The following is a 21,405-nucleotide window of genomic DNA, read 5'->3' as shown; positions in this document are numbered from 1 at the left end:
TCATTAGAGTACATGTAACAAGGAGGATATATTTCTACGAACCTTTCCTCTGTCTCTGCTTCAGGGCAGTCATGTTCTCCGACTTGAGCGCACAGAAAGAGGGCTCCTCTCTGCTCTGTCGCCCTGCCTCCGAGGACCAGGGACCAGTGTTTGAGAGGATGTCGCTGGCCTACAGTCCTTGTTCCGAGCACTACAGAGTTGGCGAGAGGAGCTTCAGTCGCCAGTATGCTCATATTTACGCAGCACGACTTATGCAGATGAGGCCGCTGCTGACAGAGAGAGCCCAGCAGAAGTGGGGTAAGCTCAAAACATTTTAAAACTTTCAAAAAAATTGCTGTTACATGTTAATATGTATTCTCATGATGTTTGTTTTTTTCTGTCTCCACCAGGATCAGATGTGCTTATCAGGAAGCTGTGTGATCTTCAAACAGGGGAGCAGTGTTGCATTGTGGGCACCTTATTCAAGCGCATGGAATTGCAGCCATCTATTCTGAGAGAGATCAGTGAGGAGGTTGGCAGACATGCTAAATTCACCAGCTGACCCACTACATCTTAGGTGAAATTAAATCAGCTGTCTGGGTAGTGTTGAGTATCATCTCTGTGTTTCCCTTCAGCACAACCTGATGCCCCAGCCCGCACGAGTTAAATACATCAGCGAATCGGATGAGCTGATTCTGGAGGATGAGCTCCAGAGGATCAAACTAGATGGCAAAATTGACAGAGACAAGTGTGTCACAGGTCAGGATGCTTTTTCAGGATGTCACCTGGTGATCAGATCGGCTGTGAGCGTGTCTCTTGTATGTCACGGTGTTCTCTGTTTCTCTCTCAGGTAGTGTTATTGCAGTATATGGAGCTGAGAGGAATGATGGGAAGTTCACAGTTGAGGACTTTTGCACAGCTGATCTCCCTTTGCAGTCAGCAAGACCTGCCCTCAGCTCGGACAGGTGAACACCCACATGCACACACCTCCAGAACTTAAATACCGGCCTACTGTGATATAGATTCTAATGGCCTTGTATGTTTTTATTCAGGTTTGTGCTCCTGGCCTCAGGACTAGGCCTGGGCAGTATTCATGCAGATAGCATGCTGGGGCTACAGCTGCTGGTTGACATGGTAACCGGTCAGCTTGGTGACCAGGGGGAGCAGAGCGGGGCAGCAACAATTTCCAGGGTCCTACTGGCTGGAAACCTTTTGAGCCAAAACACCCAGGACAAGGATGCAACATCCAAGGTACCTGGAACTTACTAAACCTTGACACACATTTGATTGTATCTGTTGTGTTGCTGTTTCAGTAAAGAAGAGACATGGTTTGGAAAAGAAACATAAATAATCAGTTACTACTTTATCCTCTGTCTTATTCAGCCCAAATACCTCACCAAGAAGACTCAGGCAGGCAGTGTGGAAGCCATTCGTCTGCTGGATGAACTGCTGCTTCAGCTGGTGGTGAGTCTGCATCTGCTCTGTCAGGCTATATGCATGTATTTAAACTCAGTTGGTAGTTTATTAGGTAAACCAAGCTAAAACTGATGCTGTCTAGTACAATAACTGTGATACATCCCACTTTCATGAAGGTTATAATGTTTAGTTTATGTTGAAACTGTGACAAGGTGCTGATTTAACTTTCTGGTTATTTTGGAGGATGTAGGGACTGTTTTAAAGCTGTTGAACTGTGTTGCTTTATACAGAGAGGTGCTTCTGTTATTTGACCTACCATGACTGATATAAATGGGGTGGAAAATAATAGAAACACCTGTCAGTTCAACAGCACTACAAACTGCAGCCTCCAAAATTACCATGACATGAATCAATTTTAACACAAACTGTCCATTATAATCTTTATGAAGGTAGAATTTATTTCAGGACTGTTGTATTAGCCTGCATTAGTTTAAGGTAGTTGGACCTAATAAACTGCCAACTGAGAATATATTTTCATCTTATTTTCACCCTGTGTGTTGTCCAGAATGACATAAAATGAGCTGACATAAAGATAAGACAATTTGTGATATTTTACCGACCAAAGGATTAATCAAAATAGAGAATAAAGAAATTAAATAAAGAAATTAGTGACTTGAGAGAGAAGTATAAAGAAAGTAGTGTATGACCTGGAAGAAGAATTGATGAGAGAAAAGGTGAAAACCTTTCTTTCAGTTTTAGGATATGAAAATGTGACTTCATGTAGGTTCAGAGAAAGATAACATTACGATCTTGAATGTTATGTGTCACTGCTTTGTGCTGCTTTAGGCCTCTGTTCCCGTGGATGTAATGCCAGGCCAATATGACCCCACCAACTACACCATCCCACAGCAGCCTCTCCACCGCTGCATGTTCCCCCTGTCCGCAGTGTACCCCACACTAAAGCTAGCATCCAATCCATACCAGGCTAACATTGATGGAGTGAGGTGAGCACGACCACACACACGTCACTCACTGTCTGCCATCTTGCATTCAACATGTAATCTAAAGTGAGTGAACAGATATGTTTAGGGGCCTGTTTTTGTTTGTTTCCACTAAGGTTCCTGGGCACATCGGGCCAGAATGTCTGTGACATTCAGAGGTACAGTAGCATGGACAGTCATCTGGAAATACTGGAGGAAACGCTACGACTCAGACACCTGGCCCCTACGGCACCTGATACACTCGGTTAGTCAGACAGATTGATGTAGAATAAAACCCAAACTTTTTCACTGATATAGATTCAAATTATTCACACCATATTCTGTATATTTTGTGCCAGGATGTTACCCATTTTACCAAAAAGACCCTTTCATCTTGGAAGAGTGTCCCCATGTTTACTTCAGTGGCAATGCCCCAACCTTCGAGTCCAAGCTCATCAAAGGTCAGTGTGTGATGTCTTCATGTACACATAAAAAATGTATTGGATAATCACTATGGTCTTTCTTTACACTCCAAATGGATGAAATATTTAGATAATTTCAGCTATATTCCATTTGAACAGTGTCCATATATATTTCTTCCTCTGTTCCTGCTAGGTGCTAATGGCCAGGAGGTCCTTTTGGTTACCATCCCTGACTTCAGCAGCACCCAAACAGCATGCCTGGTCAATCTACGCACTCTTGAATGTGAGCCAGTCAGCTTCTCTGCCTTCTCGGCTGACGACGATGAGGAAAGTGAGATGAACATCAGTCACTGAGGGTCCATATCCACACACAGCACAACATGCTGAGAACTCTCGGACACCACTCATGTATATTCAGACTTTTTCTTGACTAGAGACTCTGGAGTCACATCTACATTGGGCCAGTAATTACAATCCTTGCTACACTGTTGCTTTCCATTATGATAAAGGTCAATGAATTGCTGTTAAAATTGTCTCATAAGGTTGTCACAAATATGATGAAAAAAGAGAACACAAATGTTTTGTATAAACAAGCCTTTATTTGAAAAATAACTCCTCTAACCCAGCTGTGTCTTAGGACACACAGCAGAAGACTCTTATCCTCTGACTCTGCTACCAATTGTTAATAAAAGCTTCTCAGACCTTTAGTGACTGTTCATACTGTAAAAACTTTCTGTCATGGATGAAGGCTGTAAATAATTCAGCTCTAGTGAAGGAAAAAAAATGTCACGGCTTTTTTAATGTGCAGCCACAATAAACCTTTTTTTCATAAAAAGAACTGAATAATGAGTCAGGAAAAATGCAATGTGAACTGTCAAACTGAAACGGGCGTCAGTTTCTGTGAAGAGGCATTGTTTCAAGTGTAAAGTAATAGATATGCTATCTTTATACAATTAATATAGTTAATAGTCTGTACATTCCCACTGCTTATATGCCCTTCAAAGACAGGATTCCTCTTTTGATTCTTTGTCAACCTGCTCGAAGTACAACAATGCAATGAGAACTACAAATAGGAGAGGGTGATAGTTTACAGAAACTGGCTGTGAAACAGGCTGTGAGTGTTTGGTTTAATAGTTATCGATCTTGTACTCGTAGTTATAATCCAGAATGGAGTCTGTGAACCCGCCAGGCGTCGAGGATTCTCCCTCATTTGTTAGCCACGAGTCGTACCAGGACGTGGTGGTTTCTGGTGTTGTGGGAATTGTGGTGATGGTTGTTGTTGTCGTCGGGGGTAACGTCGTCGTTGTCGATCTTAACCTCAGTAACCTCTGTTGCCGAAGGCGACGGATACGAGCTATCCTGAGCCTTCTCTGCCTTTCAGCGCTGATTCGTGAATTTGGTGAATACCCAGTGTTGCTCTCTACCACACGATTGTTGCCATTAACAACTTGGGGATAATGTGCTCTGTTGTTGCTATAGCTGAGTCGAATTGGCTTGTTGCCGTGGAGAGCCATGATCTGTGGAGAAGTTAAGACATCAATTTATTAAATACTAGATGGGCATGTATTGAGGGGATGGCAAGCTCAGGATGACAGTCCCTTACCTGTTTAATGCGGTCCCAGTTGGACTTAGCCAGGTTGAAGCTGCAGGCGGTCGCTCCTGACTGGTAACCCACCACACAGAGTTTGGTCACGGGGGCGAATCCCTCAGCTCGGGCTGTCACACGGTACTCCCCTGGGTTCAGCAGCCTCCAGTAATCTCCTGTTGGAGCTATAATAACAAAGAGGGGGTAAACATTTTGTTATGTTTTGAAGCACCTGACTTTAAACATACTGTATGATGAGACTCAGGAAGTGGAAAAGAGTGGAAGTGTTTCACCAGACCTGTAGTGACATCATGGTTTATGCCCTCTACAGACACAGTGGCATTTTCAATGGGGTTCCCCTGCTGATCCTTCACAATACCCCTGATGCCGCGATGCACCTAGATAGAGAAGGGGGAAGGGGCTTACTGGGCTGCTCACACTGGCCAAATATATCTACACTTGTTGAGTAATGGTGAAGTTAAATAATGGCACTTTCTCAGTATGTTCAGTAGCATGTTCTCTCTCTAGTAAATGGTAAATAAACTGCACTTCTATAGCTCTTTTCTAGTCATGTTGACCATTCAAAGCACTTTACAGTACTGGTCACATTCACCCATTCACACACATTTTTACAGCACTTGTTTGGTGGTCCAGAGACAAAAGCAGTGTGTATGTTTGTGTGGGAATAAGTGTGTTACTGACCTGCTCCATGAAGATGAGCATTGCCTCTCTGTTTTTCTCCCACTCATACGCCAGCTCACTCTGATGAGGGAATTTATCACAGCCCAGAAATACTGACAGCTCAAAACAGTTGGTGTGCAGGTAGCTGAAGTCATTCATACCTTGAGAGAAGTGCACACACAAACATGACCCTCAGAGCTTGCAATTCACACACTGTCCACCAGGGTGTGGTATAAACATTCAGACAGTTGAGACAAACCTACAGGCCTCTACTTACTGCCTGTGACTGGCTTCCATTTGGCCCGGTTGACAATGCCAAGAGCCCCTCCAGCGGTGTCTCCGTGGCAGGAGCCATGGTAGTTGTGGGTCATGGTCAGGTGAGTGGAGGCGTAGGAGACGGCCAGCCACCTGAAGAGGGACTCGTCTGCAATCACCCGAGGCTCGTCCTCAGGCTCAGTGTAGTGGTAGCCGGCGCCTCTACCTCTGTCATCCTCCTCTTCCTCTCTGTGGTCTTGCCCTTGGTTGTAACCTTGGTTGTAACTGGGGTCGTAGCCATGGTTGTAGCCGTGGTCGTAGCCGTGATCGTAACCATGGTCGTAGCCGTGACCCCTCCACTCCTCTTCTGGCTCTGCATATCCCCTGCTTCTCCAGTCTTCCTCTGGCTCCTCGTGGTAGCCCCTCCCCCACTCTGTCACATCAAAAGTTTCCTCCTCATACCTGTAAGAAATGATTTTAGTTGAACTATTTAACCTGATTGTCACTGCAGTGGGAGATATGTGTGTAAAGCAGAGGAACAAGCACAGAACACAGAGGGAGATGAAGAGAGTAACTCGTACTGTCTCTTCTTGCGGCTATGGGGTTTCTGGCTCTGGTCAGGCTTGTTGGGACGTAAACTGTCATAAGGATAGGTCACAATTTTCTCCCCGCCCTGGAAGTTCGCACCCAGCACAAATGGATGGCTTTTCATCCAGGAGATTATGGCCCTGGTTTCCACAGCAATCTGGAACAAAGGCAGGAAGATCAGGATCACCCATATAGTGGAGGGAAACCCAGTGCAAGCACAGTATACACTCATTTTTACCATCAATTAGACCACAGCCACTTTTATAAGAAAACAAAGGTCTTGTACAACAATCGTAGAGTAAAAAAAAAAAAAAACACTTGTACATGAGGCGAGAAGCTCTCAAGGGCAAACTGTTAGAAGTGTATTTGGAAATATGATACCATCCTCCTTACCGAGCTGTTGAGCTCTGCGTTTTCCGGTATGGGCACGTGATGGTTTGGGGTGAGTTTGGGCACCATGCCCTTATCTTCAGCATCCCACAGGATGTTGTTCAGGTCAGGGAAGTTTTGGAAAATGTCAAAGCCGTCGTCAGTGAAGTGTCCGGTGGTCCAGCTGCTCAGCTCTGATCCCTGTGGAAGGAGAAATTGGATAATTCAATTCAATATATAGCACCAAATCGCAACAATTGTCATCTCAAGGCACTTTTCATAAAGAGCAGGTCTAGACTGTAGTCTTTAAAATAGGTATTTATAGTGAGAGACATAACAAATACCACAATAAACGTCCCATTCAGCTAAATCACTTGAAACCATACTTTAAGTGCACAATGATCCCCTGGCATTTCCTATACGTGTCCCCTTTTTTTTTGTCACTTAATTAGAAACATACACATTCTTTCCACTGACCGCTTCAAAAGCTTCTTCATGTCCATCGGGGTTGAGCGAGGGCACCAGGTGGATGCGTATCCCCTCCACCAGCTGCTGGGCTCTGGGGTTTCGGTCCTTGTACTCTTTGCACAGGTACTGCATGAGAAGCAGAAGCATCTCCCGACCTACCGCCTCGTTTCCATGGAGACCTGCCGTGAAGCGAAATTCCGGCTCACCTGCAGAGACAGACAGACAAGACTGTAGCTGTTTTGTCTGTTAACCGTAATCTGCTTGACTTCCACCTGGTGTTTATTAGGGATTCACTGGAGTCATGGGCGGGGCCACCAAGACCCAACATCCTCCAGGTTTTAATTTCAGCAAATCAGCATTTCAGAGTGTTAGAAAACAGCTGGCTTTGGATCTGCTCGGAATGAAAACATGCTTTTGGGATTTTATTTTGTTGCATTATGAAATATATTGGAATATAAGCAATTTAAAAAACAGTTTTATATGCCTCTTTCACGGTTGTATAAACACATTCCCACCTATTTCGTGCTCTGTGGGGTTGCCGGAGATGATTATGGCCATGATTTCCCGTCCCTTGGAGCTGCGGCCCAGGCTGTAGATGCTGGTGATGTTGGGACACTCATCATGTACTGACTTCATAAGCTGTTAGAGGATGGAAACAGCCAGTGTGCAAAGCATTGTATATCATTATATTTACACATTATTTATGAAACAGCTCATGGTTAACAATGAACATTGCATTAGCTTGGACAGGTCACGTTGTCCTCTGGTGGTTGTGAAGGAATGAGCCCTCTGCAGGGGTTTCAATATAAGTTTATATTAAAGTGGATTAAAGCAGACCTTCTGCTTCAATGTTTAATTGTTCCAGGAGAAATTATTTTGTTTTAGTCTTTGGAAAAATAACTGAGGATTTTCTGTGGAATTTGAATCAGCCAGCAGATGTTCAGGGGCCGGGATATGCAGGGATACTTACTGCAACCATCTCTGAGTAACTGTGATGTTTGAACTCCAAGTAATCCACTGGTGTCACTTCATTTTGCCTGTACTGAACATCAGCTGGATCTATGAGGCAAAGGGGAACAAAAAAAACATTTTGTGTGTTTTTAGTTGAGTGTGTGCGTATGCATATGTTTGTCGGTACGTGTGTGCGTGAGGCTCACCAGGCAGTGGGCAGCCTAGGACCTCCAGCCTCATGCACAGAGAGCCGTTCCAGCTCTGAGGGATGATCCGGATGTAGCGGGCCAACACAGGCTCTGCCAGCTGGTTCATCACCGGAACGTCTTTATCACTGTTTCCAAAGAACAACTGGACAAGAGGGAACAGGTCAGAGGAAAGTGAGTCCGGGGGAAAGAGAGAGGAGACATCGTACTGGTTGTCCAGGGAAGTGAGATGATTTTAGGTGAACTCACCCAGTCAGCGTATCCATCATGGATGGTGGTCCATTCTCTGCTGTCGTTGCTGAAAGCTAGGAAGTAGGATGTCACATAGTCGCTCCTGCAACAAAAGCAACACACGGGCAACATGTTGAATTCAGGAATGGAAGATCAAGTGAATTCATGTCCCTGTTCTTGTGTACGTGTCTTACTCGTTAAATGAGTCTCGTCCCTGAGTAATGACTCCGGTGAATTCTGTCTCCCTGCGAGCATCAATCTCAAACCAGTGGATTCTGTCCTCTGCGTTTGCACACCACGCTCCACCTCTCATGTCGTCCTCATCGTCAGAGCCCTGGGAACCACAGAGGCCAGGACACATGCTGCTGGGTCCTTTGACTGACTGACATTTTGAGCACAAACTGCATATCTACTTTTATGCAACTTCATGTTCTGCACATAAATTACAGATGTATAGACTGGAGTAAAAAAAACAAAAAACAACAGCAGTGATAAGCAGAGTGATGTTTATCATCTGATTTAATTATTCTGCTACTAAAACTTCTCTTCTTAGATTCCTGAACGTGGAAGTGACAGATTCAGCAATAGCAGTAATTACTTTTCCAACATGTGTTTATTTCAAGGCCTGGCAGTGTGTAAGTGATAGCTGTAGTGTATGTAAGTGTTGAGACCAGGGGAGTCTTGCTCTGATTGTGTACCTGCATGTTGAGGCGCGCCCTCTGAGGTGCAAAATGATACTGAGACATAGATGAGGCTGAAAGCTGGTCTGGCTCGATCTTATGGGACTCCATCCCCAGGGGAGGGCACTCTGCCACATACACAGACACACAACAGAGAAGAAAACTGTATGTTAATTGTGTTAGCAAAGCTTATGCGATGTTCTCCAGATTTAAACAGACGTCGACTCACTCTTTGGCTCTTTGTAGACACGTGGTCTGCTCCTGGCTCGCTCCTCTGCCTCCTTCAGCTTCCGCGTTCTCTCTGACAAGAGGTCAGAAAAACTGTCTTAATGCAGAATAAATTGTACTGTCTTGGCTGATTTTTTCTCTCTTTCTTTCTCTGCCCAGAAATGATCTAGGAGCTCATCATTATTTTGCAAGAATGCCCAAGAGGACCTGGAGAGCTGGAGCACAGTGAAAAAAACACAAAAACCCAGATGTTGTGACTTCCCTCCGAGTCCAAGTGTGCTCTGATCAAACTCAGATCATCCTGACCCAGACAGCTTACTACTGAAGAAGAATTTCATCTATCACTATCATTATTCATGTTCTGACACACTGACCTGAGTGGCTTATTGACACACTGTACTTTATTGCAGGTAGTATGGTTGCCAGAGTGGGAATATAAAACATGTTGTAAGCGAGCTCACCTCCTGTACACACATGCACAAGCGGGCATACACATGCACACATTAACAAACACAGTTACGTGTATGTGCAGACACATCTGCTTTGGTGCGTCTGTGTTGCAGATGAGGTCTAACGTCTTAGAAACTTCGCTCCAAGTTAGCTAAAAATGCTTTTCACCTTAGACCCAGATAGCAGTGATCCGCGCACACAGGAAGTGCCCCATTGACACCAGTCCTGACAGTGCTATATATCATTGGCTTAAGGCTCGACCCCTTAACCACCAGCACCTCACCGCACACAGCAGACACATGGCAAAAATGAGCTGAATGTGATGTGAATACTTTAGATTCCTACATTACAACATCCTCTGCCCACTAATTCTCCTTAGTTCAACACTAATCCACTGCATGTGAATCACTCTCAGCTCACCTCCCCCTCTCTTTGCTTTCAATCCAGCTCATGACACATTTCTCAACCTTTTTACAAGCCCAATCTCCATTTTGTTTGGGAACGGATGAACATTTGTTTCTGTCATGACATCAATATGGCTGGAAATCACATCTGCATTTCCTTATAGAGAGAGATGTAATCCAGTCCAAGGGAGTGCGCACCTTTCCTCTGACCTGTTATCTGTTACTGCTTTGGCACTTAGGGTCACAAGCCAAGTTCATGGCTTTGGCAACAACAGTACTGCATGTAGTCTGACATGACTGTGCACAGTGGGGTTATGTAAGAAAAAAAAAAGATTCACATCTGGGTTTTCTTACCTCTCTCTTCCCTCTCTCTCTCCTTTGCTGCTCTCTCTCGCTCTCGCTCCATCCATTTCTCGTCCGTCTCATCTTCTTTTCTCCCTGTGGAAAATCATGTATAATTTTACAGAAATATCTATAAATACATCAGCCCCATGTACATCAGTGTATATGCATGTGTTTCTGGGTTTTTGTAAGCCATCAGGAACCATAAACAGAAAAAAAGGTCACAAATCATCATTTATAAATCTGGAAGGTTGTTGACCTGGCTGTTGTTTATGCTTTTTCCTTGCTGTTTGCTTTGTTGGCAGAAGTGTCACTGTAGCTTAACCAGTGGGTCTAATATAAAACACTTGGGTATGTCTATGTTTTGTGTGTGTGTGTGTGTGTGTGTGTGTGTGTGTGTGTGTGTGTGGTTTTGTTTTACTGTACCTGTGGGGTTTTAGAAGTTTTAGGTTAGAATTGGGTTTAATTCAGGGTTAGGGTTAAGGTTGGCCTAAGAGGCTAAGGAATTCATTATGTTAATGATGGGTCCCCACAAAGATAGGTGAACAAAGGTGTGTGTGTGTGTGAGAGAGAGAGAACATACTCATTCCATATTCGTCGTAATCATCATACCATGTCCCCTCATAGGGAGCAGTGGCTGTGGGCTCTTCTATGTAGAAAAAAAAAGACAAAGACCAAGCACAGAGTCAGACGATTCATTCATTCACTCAGTGGCACCACTACATTACAAGTGAGATTTTATGAGATTACATGGTTTAATCTGCAAAGTTTTACAGTTTAGTACAGCCCTGATTTATTCCACCACAACAAGTGCTTTCTGTTTGGATGCCACTGAAACGCCCACCATGTAATTGTTGTTAAATCTTTAATTTACATTTACAAGAATCATAACACAGTTGTGATCTGATGACAGGGCTTTCTTTAACTCCACAACAAAACTATGGAAAGTTTTGTTGACTATGGTGGAGCCAAGCAAACCCATCCACTCCTGTTTGAAAAGTAGGGCAGGTTAGTGCACAGACTCACTATAATGTTATTCCCATGTGCTGAATTACTCACAAATTCTCATCTGCCTCCAGGATAAAGGCACAGATGGAATGGATATTTCATCTGCATCTCAACTTTAGATACAGACTCCTAACAAGTTCACTGCCTAAATGGAAATCTGACATATTGACTGATGGATTCAAGTGATTTTCTGACATGTTTCAGAGACAGTAGTTACCTGGTAGAGTTTCTACTTCGATCTCAGGGCTGACCTCTTTACCATCAGGGAATGGAAGATTATCTGGAACCTCAACTGCAAGGATGGAAAGAAAAGAGATGGTCAAACACATTATTAGTGTCAGAAGCAGACTGAGGGGGGAATGTAATAGAAAAGGCAGTGTGGACGGGCCAGTGTGAGTCAATCAGTAGAAATGCTGGAAGAGCAGAGGTACAGTACAGTATGCTGGAAACACAGAGTAATGAGAACATGTCCGGTCTGGTCCAGACGAGTGTCACAGAACCACACGACACACTGTTTCCAGCATCTGATCCTGTGGAAAAATTAATTTGGTCACTGCTGACTTCAGGTGGCCAGAGGCTGGAAGAGATAGCAGTGGTCATAAATGTTTTCAGCATGAAGTAAAGGATATTAGTCACCAGGTATTAGTTATTCAGCCTTATTTGAAAAGGGCAGAACAGTGTGCCGTGATTATCATGGGACTGAGTTTGGAAGATTCTGTATTCAGTTTCAACCTGTGGGTGTCAATGAATTATCCTCTGTTGCTAAAACTTGTAATAAAATGGTATATTTCTTATACAGTTTTTGTGTCCTGTCATTTAAATGCTGTTTCAGAGTATTTCTTCTGCTCTAAAGTCTTAAAGTCACTTTTTTTTTTTCACTGTAAATACACCAGTTTGTACTCTGGATTACATATTGTTTAAAGTTAGAGAAAAACAAAAATCACTATCTAAAGTTCAAGCCCGTAACTTGCTTCAACAATAATGAGTGAGTCATAATAATTTTTGATCCTCAGCGTTGATTCATCATAACGTGCTCTTCACAGCATCACAAAAGTTTGGTTATCTTGTTTTCTTTAGTTGTGGAGCCATTTTAGAAACTATGCTATGTGGTGTTGATTAAATGTCCAGCTGATCATTCACTTAGCTCAAATCAAAGCAAGTTGTTAGAAACATTGTTAGCTTATTGCATACCCACTACCCAGCATGCACTGGGTAAAATTCTCCAGAAAACCATCTTTCTATGAATTGAAGGAAAATGTCCCAGATGAGTCATGTGGTTTCTCTGATCAAAATTAAAAAACCAGGATCTACTGATCCATGTTTTTATGTGGCTGCAGTAAAAGCAGTAGTGATGGGGCAGTGTGGTGCATGCAGGAATCAAACCTGAAACACTGTTAATGAGAAATACATACAACTGGAAATTATGTTTAACAACTCTTGGCAACATAACTAGAAGTCAGTGGCTCATCTTAATTTCTTAGGTTTGACTAGTTCAAATTAATCTGAGCTGAACTAAAATGTATCAGTTGCCAGAACAAGAAAAGTTAATTTTGATAATACAAACAGTAAATCTTGTTAAACTGAGCTGATGCAACTAGGCCCTGAAGTTGACTAAATTCTAGTTGCCTTATTTTTTATTGTCTTTGTGTCTACATTTTTACACCAATAGCATTCTTTTGCATAAATAAACCATTGTACATTGAACATCATAATCAAAGAAAGTTTCAAAAACCTCAGTTTGGTCAAACTAAATTTTCTTCTGGACTCAAACCTTTTTTCTTTGTTGTTGCAATGACCCCCCCCCCCCCCACCTCATCCTGTTCATGATTCATAAATAGTCACGCCACAAACATCCTCAATCAAAACGAAGCAGGAAGAAACAACAAAGACTCAAACATACATGTGGCATCCCAGTAATCGCTGTCATCTGTCCCAGCCTTCCCATCAACCTCAGGGGCAGGGGGCGTTGGTTCCACCTCTTTCCAGTAGCTGTCATAGTTATCAGTCACAGGAGCATACGGCTCTTTCTCGTCTGGTATCCAATAGTCATCGTAGGGTGGCAGGGTGGGCGGCTCTTTCTCCTCTGGTTTCCAGTAGTCTTCGTAGGCATCTGTTACAGGAGTGGCTGGGTCTTCCTCCTCTGGCTTCCAGTAGTCGTATGGAAGATCTGTGATTAGAGTATCAGGCGGAGGCCTGGATGGTGTGGGCTCAGCGTCCCAGTAGTCATCGTCCGGTTTCCAGTAATCGGTGTCTGACAGAGAACCAGATGGAAAGATTGGCTGATGGGCTCAAGTGTCTGGACAAAAATATTTTGTATGGCTCTCAAGCTTATAATTATATTTACTTTTATTTTACACTATTTTGGTTTTTAAATGGGATGTGACTGAAATGTGTTAAATTACAAACCTCCTGTACAATGCCTAAAGTTCCTAAGGGACTGAACACAAACTATATGGAAAGGGAAGGTCAGAAAAAGTGAAGGGTTATTTATTTTTTATTTTTCCTGAGGGGAGGGTACTCTTACTTTTTTGGGGGAGTAGAAAGTGGTCTTAGTTATATGTAATTATATACATACCTATATTTCTGTGTTACCGTGGAGGAACATCAATCAGTGTATCAAAAAAGAGTACTTTGTGATGAGAGAATATGTCTCTGTTGAAGGGATTTATTTTCTCATCATAATAACTATGGTTTCTTCATGTTCCTCTGCATCATTAATAGTTTTAAAAAAAGGTGGATATACAATTTTAAAAAGTAACAAAACAATACAACAGAACCAGAGATATTGTCTTTTTTATTCTACACATTCTTCTTCTTTGTCTAAATCTGGCGCTTTTATTACCCACAATTCAACTTCAGTTCAGTCAGAGATGCAGATGTGTCAGGCTAGTATTGGCTAATGTACTTTAGAGTGCTTAGCCTCAAGCAGAGATGAGGAGCAGAGAGAGGAGGTCTGGAGATCTCATTTCTTTCTACTTTCACACCTCCAGATTTTTTCTGGAGTTGGGTCCAGTTTATGTTGACTCAAGTGACATCACTTGAGTCAACATCACAGCTCCCTCTGGAGCCACAAAAGATTTTATATTACTTTTTTTTAATGTAATAGTTCTCCCCAGGACCCATAAACAAACTTTGATGCATAAAATGGGTGTAGTTCTCCTTTAAATTTTCACGGTGGAAAGAGTAGAACCAACACAGTACTATATTTTGTCATATTAGGGTGCTGCAGTTTATCTCATTGGTAGGGTCCAAGTAGAATAGGGTCTTGCAAATCTACAAACTGAAATGTAAGGGTTAAACCCTCCTTCACAGCCTATTAATTTCATACAGTCCCTAAGTTTGTGCCACTTACCAACATCAGGATAGGGGTAGTCTGTGTATGGCTCAGTGGGTGGTTCTGTCGGGATTGCTGGAGGCAGCAGAAAGACACAAGGTCAACAACATTCATTCGAGGTTCAAGACGTTCAAGTTCAGACTTAGCTCTCTGTTCTGCCCTGTCCTCACCTGTTGTGGTTGGTGGTAGAGTTGTGGTTGTTGTTGTCTGCCTGTCCTTCTTCTTCTTCTTCTTATCAGTTTTGGGCTTTTTGGTGGCTTTAGGGTCCTTTGGCTCTTTGTTCTTCTTCTTGTCCTTCTTCTTCTTCTTACCTTCCTCTGGTGCTCTCTTCACTCTGCCCAAAATACCTGGAAAGATGAGGACATTAAGAGAGAAGTTTCCAAAACTCACTTAGTCAACTTTCTCCCACACAAGCCCCCTATCATCAAGTGATAAGATCCCAGATTATTGATTGGTGAAAGCAAATTGATATAGAGTACCAAAGTAAAACTCAAAACTGTAATGTAATTCTGATTTGTATTTTTGTGCTTATCATTTATGAGTGATGCATTTGAGAATTATGCAATGATTTCTTCCTTGCAATGTCGTAACGCAACACAGCCAGGGGAAAATCCAGACAGCCAGATACATTTCAGTGGTTGCTTGAGGTCCATCAGTATTTCCTTCTGAGGTTGTCTGAAGTACTGAGGCTCTCTCATGGAAAACACTTCGCTCTTTTTCCATTAGTTGTGCTCCATTAACCACAATTCAGATTTAATGGCACAAAATGCGTCCAGATACTCAATAAATATATCACTCTCACCTCGGTAACATCTTAACCATGAAATGATAAACCCATCAGTGGGACTCATTAAACAGCTAGTTTGGACTGATACGCTTTACATGTGAAGTTCAGTTGGAAAGCTCCAGAAAATAGACTTATTGTTTATGTGTGTTAGTCTTTAAAAAACCCATTCCTCTAGCTTGAATGTACACCAGAGTCAGCATTAATCATGCAGGGTTACAGAAACGGAGGCGGTGGAAAAGGTCAGTGTCATAAAAATCTGTCTGCAAGATGCTCGACTCGACTGTCTTCTTCTCTTCTCCTGAAACAAAAAACATCTGTCCTGTTTATTCCCTGCTGTGGAGAAGTAGTAGTGGACAGGTGAGTACTTGGACTTTCCTGTTGGAGCTGACAGAGACCAAATGGGTGTGTGTTTGTGTCTATGTTTGCTTTTCCATGTCGTGTCATAACTCAGACTAAACCTGAGATGCTTTGATGGCTTGTCTGTGTAACATATCTGCACTCTTAATGTTAAAATTAATCTCACCTGCCCCTGCAGCCTCCTCTGTGCCTCTCTTGGCCTTGCTGCTGCTTCCCAGTGGGTGTGGGTCCTCTGCGAGTCCCTGCTCACTTTCTGGGTCATCCAGGGACTCATCTTGCAGCTGATCCCCTGCCTGTTTCTCCCCCTCAGGCTGCCGGAGAGAAACTATCCCCCCAGCGCTCTCCCCTCCTCTGGGGATCAGCAGGCAGCACAGGGCCAGCAGAGCCACAGACACAACCACAGTCTGGCTTCTCATACCTACTGCTCTTCCAACTGCAGAATCCTATTGTTTGGAGTTTTTTCTTTTATACCTCAGCCGTCCAATGCGCGGTCCAATTTGTCTGTCCTCCACGAGATTTATATTTCACCCTTTCTTCTCCTGTGTCCTTTCCATATGATCCACGCTTTTACTCCAGTGGTGAAATCTCTGCGGCTCCACACGTCCCAACAGCCACAGTGTCAACCAGGCTCAGACTGGGCTAGACAGAGATGGAGTGGGAGGGGGGTAGGGTTAGGCAGGGAGGGGAGGGAGGTGGGTTGTAGAGGGAGACAGAGAAAGATAGAGAGAGAGAGCAGGGCAAAGCAAAGCAAAGCAAAGCAAAGCAGCAATCCAGTCAAATGAATAGACTGGCTTCCTAATTGCCCTGCAGCTATGGTCAGCTGAAAAAATAGCGTAACGCCAAAGGATCCCCTTCACCTGGCTGACGAGTCACAACAGGTGCAGGGCTCAGACAGGATGATGAGGGGAGGGGGGGAGGATGAGGGAGGGCAGGTAAGGGCCTCAGACTGCGGGGTTTGCACCTCCTGTGTTAAGAAATAGACCAGCTCCCTCTTGTCTGCAGCTCCTCTTGAATTCCTCGGCGGAGCAGTTTTCGCCCTGCAGACTCACCAACGAGCAGAACAGCAGGAGAGAGGAGTGACTCCTTGGACACAGAATTCCACAAGAGGAGGAGGAGAGAGGGGCTGAAGGGGGAGGATAGGGATCTTTGTGTGTGTATGTGTGTGTGTGTGTGTGTGTGTGTGTGTGTGTGTGTGTGTGTTAACAAAACCAAACAGCACTTGTCATCAGAGAGAGGAATTCAAAGAAAATGAAAGCAAGCATGAATAGAACATAAATTCTTTTTCAGTTCAGGACTTGTTTTGATTGGGAATGAATCTTTTCTTTTCCATCTCGTCTCTGTGGTGCTCTGTCATTCTTTCCTCAGGGTGTTGCGCAGCTCGCTTTCTGCTTTCTGGAGAAAAAGTTATGGTAGGCAAGGGGGCCATGGAGGAGTACACATGCACACACATTAATAGGACGGGAGAATTGTTTGAGCAGCTGACAGAATTATAATCTTTTAAGATTTTGTGTTTTCTTTGCCATTGTCCGTTCACGTCCTCCTCTGTTGAGTGTTTGGAGAGCCTGTCAGGGCCTTCAAATGCTGGATGTGCTGTTTATTTTGCCACCAGTCTTGTCAAGGTAAACGTCTAGTCCTTTATTCTCAGTGAGGAATATGATAATGTAACTCCAGGTGAAAGTGTCAGACAGAAATCACATTTTTCAGTTCTCAACAAAATCAGATGTGTGTGTGTGTTTTATCACATATTCAATTAAAATGCACAAGCACTGCAGTATAAGTAAGGAAAAAGAAAATTAACCTGAGTGTAAAATCTGTAAAAAAAAAACCTAAAAACATCATGTTACTCTGCTTTTGCAGACACTTCTACAAAATGCAGTGACCTCATCTCAAGTTTTCGCCCCAGTTTTTCTTCACAACTCCATCGTCACCTGCACTCTTCCATGACAGGAGGGTTATTACCCAGAAATGTCTGATGTTTGAATAAAGCAGTGTAGTCAGAACGCTGTACAGCCCAGTGAAGTCCTCTTAACACTGCTCAGGCAGACAAATTTGTCTGAAAAGAAAACAGACTGTGGAGGATTTGATTTTAAGAAAACTGCAAGATTGCAGCACACAATCATATCTATTAAGGATATGACCACGGCTGTGAAGAATGCAGCAGATAATTCAGACTACAGTAAGGTCAAACAGAGGCCATTTTCAGCTGGCAAGGATACAGACACACACAGGGGAGCTGGCTGGAAAATGCTTTTTCTCCAAGGTTATTTCACAATACTGACAGAAATTTATGCTGGTCAGTGTTTTCAGTAATAAAACCAAATGAAAGCATAGAAAACAATATGTAAATATTTACTTGTAAAATACAGGTTAGAGAAAAGGCCCAATAAGATAAGAGATGTCTCATCTGGTGATGGAGGAAAGAGTACAGTTTTGAGGTACTTGTACTTTACTCGAGTACATCCATTTTATGCTACTTCTACTTCTACACATTTCAAGGACAAATGTACTTTTTTTATTCTGTGGATATCAGTTGGTACTTTTATTTGACAGTTATAGTTATGTTACAGATCATTTTACATACTCTTATGATCAGCTCATAAAACATCACACTGTTAGAAATTAAACTACTAAACAGGTAAAGGTAATTATTAGCGGCACAACCTACATTTAAGTGAGACTATGTAACTTTTGAAAGGAGAAATAAAATATTCTTCCTTTAATAAATGAAAAACTTAAGTTGTAAGCTCTCTGGTATGACCACTAGCTTTCGGTGGCTAACAGCATTTTAAAGTGATGATACGTAATCTTTGCTGAACAGAGAGAACTTTAGCTTAAAGTGGCAATTATGAGCAGTAATGTTGTATAAAAGTAGCACAAGTGGAGAAGAGTCATAAAGTTAATAAACTGAGTGGGAATGTCAGTTAGCAGTTGTTAGCTAACATTAGCTAACATTAGCCACCATAACTACTGGTCAGAGTACACTGAACAGTTTTATGGCTTGTGAGCTTAACTTTTCATCTCATTTCCTTGTGCAAAAGTAACAATAACACACTGTTAAAAAAAACAACCCTTGCATTATAAAGTAAAGCATGTGAATATTATGCTCATTGTAAATTATTCCTATATGTGTTGTACTATTGTATTTAATTCCTGGGTTATTGTTATTGATATGTTAAAGTGTGAGGAGCACTTTTCAGTTGTTCTTTTCCCCCGGGTAGTTTAATCTATAGCAATTCATCGTATTTTATCAACTGTTAACGTTATTTATGTGAAATCTTAAATTGTAAAGTATAACTGTCAAATTAATGTACTGAAGTAACAAGTAGAATATTTTACCTGATCCTATATGACATTGACAGGAGCCATTTTTTTTGCATAAGTTTAGTTTTGAATGGAGGAATTTGTATTATTGTATTTTTACAGCTTGGTGCTGCCAAAAAGTTAAGAAAAGGATCTGAATACTTCAGATATGGGAGTATGAGTGTGTACAAACATACGCAGCCCCCTCATGTCACTCACATGATTACTATTCAGACAGTATATCAGAGTGAGTTGTGATGACTCTCCTCCAAGAAGATTGTGTATATTTTGGCTGTTAGCAAATCCAGAAGAAACACCATGGATGATAATGACCATGCACACTAAAGGTCTTAAAGTAACTTACAACTGTTCATATTGGCCACACACACATTTCCACACAGTTTAACTGCAATGCAGACAACAGAAACCAGGACACTTCACAGACTTGGGTTTTAATGGACCTGACATCACTTTTATTTCTATGTGTAAATTCCTATAGGTCAGCATAAGCAGTATATATTAAGTTTAGGGTCTGCGTAAATAGCCTTGAGCTGAGCGTCAGCATCTACTGGGCAGGAAACAATGACATCAGAGAAAGAGAGAGAGAGCGCGAGGAAGAGAGTTGGGGGAGGGAAGGCAAGAGTAAGAGTGAGAGAAAAGTGCTGTAATCCAGCAGGCTCACTAGGTACAAATGGAAACAGACTTAAAAAGCTCCATCCTGCTCTTTTCTCTTCATTTTCACCAGAGACCCACTAACACATAACACTCCAGTCGGATATCTGATACTTGACTGATTTCTGTGTTTTACATTATTAACCCTTTAAAGGGCTCCTGAGTGATATAACTGAAGTTATGTCTTGTCCTTTGGTCTCCACTGAAACCACGTGCACATTTAATAAGGCTACTGCAAGCACAGACAGTATGACAAACTATTAGCAGATATGAAAAATAGCTTATGGAGCTGTGATCTTGACTCAGATTAGTGATATAAAAAGTTTTTTCCATCCTGTCTGTGCTGTGATTCAGCAGGTCCACCACAGCCCAGTCATCTGGCACTGTGGGACTGGTGCCATGAGTCTGATTAAGCACAGATGTAGAAACACACAGCACCAAGATTCCTTTGGAGGCATCCCAAACTTTATTGACCCACAACCAAAATTCCTTCTCTCTGATCAGTTGCAAATATTTCAACGTTGTACTGGACTGGGCCGGTATTATAATTGTGCTTCAATGACATCTAAGTGATTTGTTTTCCTGATGGAAGGTGAAGCGCAGAGTGAAAAGAATACAAACGTTTAAACAGTGTGTACTTAGCTTGCCAATATTGGTGCTCCTCCCCTAATGATGCTGCTGCACCAGAGGAACTCACAAGGTTCACTTGAAACTAAAAAACCAAAGGAAGAAAAAAAATATAAGGATTAGGTTTAAATTTCACAGGAGTCAGCTGACACTGTGCTGAAAGCACTGGCAAATAGTTGAGTGTGAATTATGTAAAATCCAATATGTAAATAAAATTTTAGCTTTTGCCAGTGAATAGACAAGAGTTGACAGATTATTTGTGTACATGAGGATATTTTGCAATACTATGATATGATACATAAACACCATGTGAATTGTGTGGCACCTGTAGACTGTGTCAGCTTACAGCTGTATTCATATGAGCTGTGGATTTATCAAAGTATGCACTCTAGTGGCTGAAATACATAAAAGCTACAGAAAAACTGAAGGTTCCTGCAATCCATAGTGTCCTGATTCTAAACTACATAGGAATTCTCAGCAATTTTTGAGTACTGTCAATTTTTGAAATGTCAGTATGCAGAATGAAACCCCTGCTTTCTAACTTTGCCATTTATGTACAAAACAGTATTGCTCAACAGTGCATTGCACCAAGAAAAGGGAGGAACTGCTGACAGTTTTAAAAAGTATGAAAAATAATTCTGGGTTTTGGACTGTTGGTTGGACAAAACCAGACATCTGAAGATGTCACCTTGTGATCAAGGAACTGAAAAATAATCATTAGTTATAACCCCAAACAAATGACAGTGAATGGTGGTGGAAGAGCTCCAAGATGATCTTGGAAAACAGAAAACAGTATTAAATCTTTGGGAAAACATTTTGCTCTCTCTTTGTTAAATTGGCAATGACATCCCAAAGTCATTGCTTGACTGATGTCCATTGGCACTCTTGTATAATTTTTTGTTAGTACAAAACTGTCAAGTAAATAGATCTGTTGTATATTAACTGGAAAAAACAGCATGCTGTTTGCAGATTTGCATATGTATACAATTACTATGTAAAATAGTAAAGTATATATATGAATGAGATGTGGCAGGACAATTCGTTAGAGAGTGAGGAAGGATTCAGTGATTTCACAGAGAAATCTA

General features: G+C 42.2%; 2 protein-coding genes across 3 annotated transcripts; one reads left to right on the top strand and one right to left on the bottom strand.

The window, feature by feature from the left end:
* The first annotated feature begins 71 nt into the window (after positions 1 to 71).
* Positions 72 to 3,504, top strand: pold2 (polymerase (DNA directed), delta 2, regulatory subunit). The gene is made up of 10 exons (XM_018668699.2): positions 72 to 297; positions 390 to 511; positions 615 to 738; positions 830 to 944; positions 1,032 to 1,230; positions 1,363 to 1,443; positions 2,242 to 2,399; positions 2,513 to 2,640; positions 2,735 to 2,836; positions 2,991 to 3,504. The coding sequence occupies exons 1-10, from the start codon at positions 72 to 74 to the stop codon at positions 3,149 to 3,151; spliced, it is 1,416 nt and encodes a 471-aa protein (XP_018524215.1). The 3' UTR covers positions 3,152 to 3,504.
* aebp1b (AE binding protein 1b) lies at positions 3,377 to 16,803 on the bottom strand. 2 transcript variants are annotated; one of them, XM_018668697.2, is made up of 22 exons: positions 15,888 to 16,803; positions 14,748 to 14,924; positions 14,596 to 14,652; positions 13,144 to 13,494; positions 11,461 to 11,535; positions 10,819 to 10,881; positions 10,248 to 10,331; positions 9,041 to 9,112; positions 8,830 to 8,939; positions 8,326 to 8,465; positions 8,150 to 8,234; positions 7,901 to 8,045; positions 7,714 to 7,802; positions 7,259 to 7,382; positions 6,753 to 6,949; positions 6,300 to 6,476; positions 5,900 to 6,063; positions 5,341 to 5,780; positions 5,085 to 5,224; positions 4,681 to 4,780; positions 4,401 to 4,567; positions 3,377 to 4,314 (listed from the first exon to the last, which is right to left on the bottom strand). In XM_018668697.2, the coding sequence occupies exons 1-22, from the start codon at positions 16,135 to 16,137 to the stop codon at positions 3,925 to 3,927; spliced, it is 3,597 nt and encodes a 1,198-aa protein (XP_018524213.1). In that variant the 5' UTR covers positions 16,138 to 16,803; the 3' UTR covers positions 3,377 to 3,924. The 2 variants fall into 2 exon arrangements, with proteins under 2 accessions (XP_018524213.1, XP_018524212.1); XM_018668696.2 differs by having other exon boundaries at positions 10,819 to 10,884; positions 15,888 to 16,802.
* Positions 16,804 to 21,405: the final 4,602 nt, after the last annotated feature.

Source organism: Lates calcarifer, linkage group LG13, assembly GCF_001640805.2.
Source record: "Lates calcarifer isolate ASB-BC8 linkage group LG13, TLL_Latcal_v3, whole genome shotgun sequence".
Lineage (NCBI taxonomy): Eukaryota > Metazoa > Chordata > Actinopteri > Centropomidae > Lates > Lates calcarifer.
The sequence above is the reverse complement of the archived record's forward strand: the minus strand, read 5'-3'. Positions and strand labels throughout refer to the sequence as shown.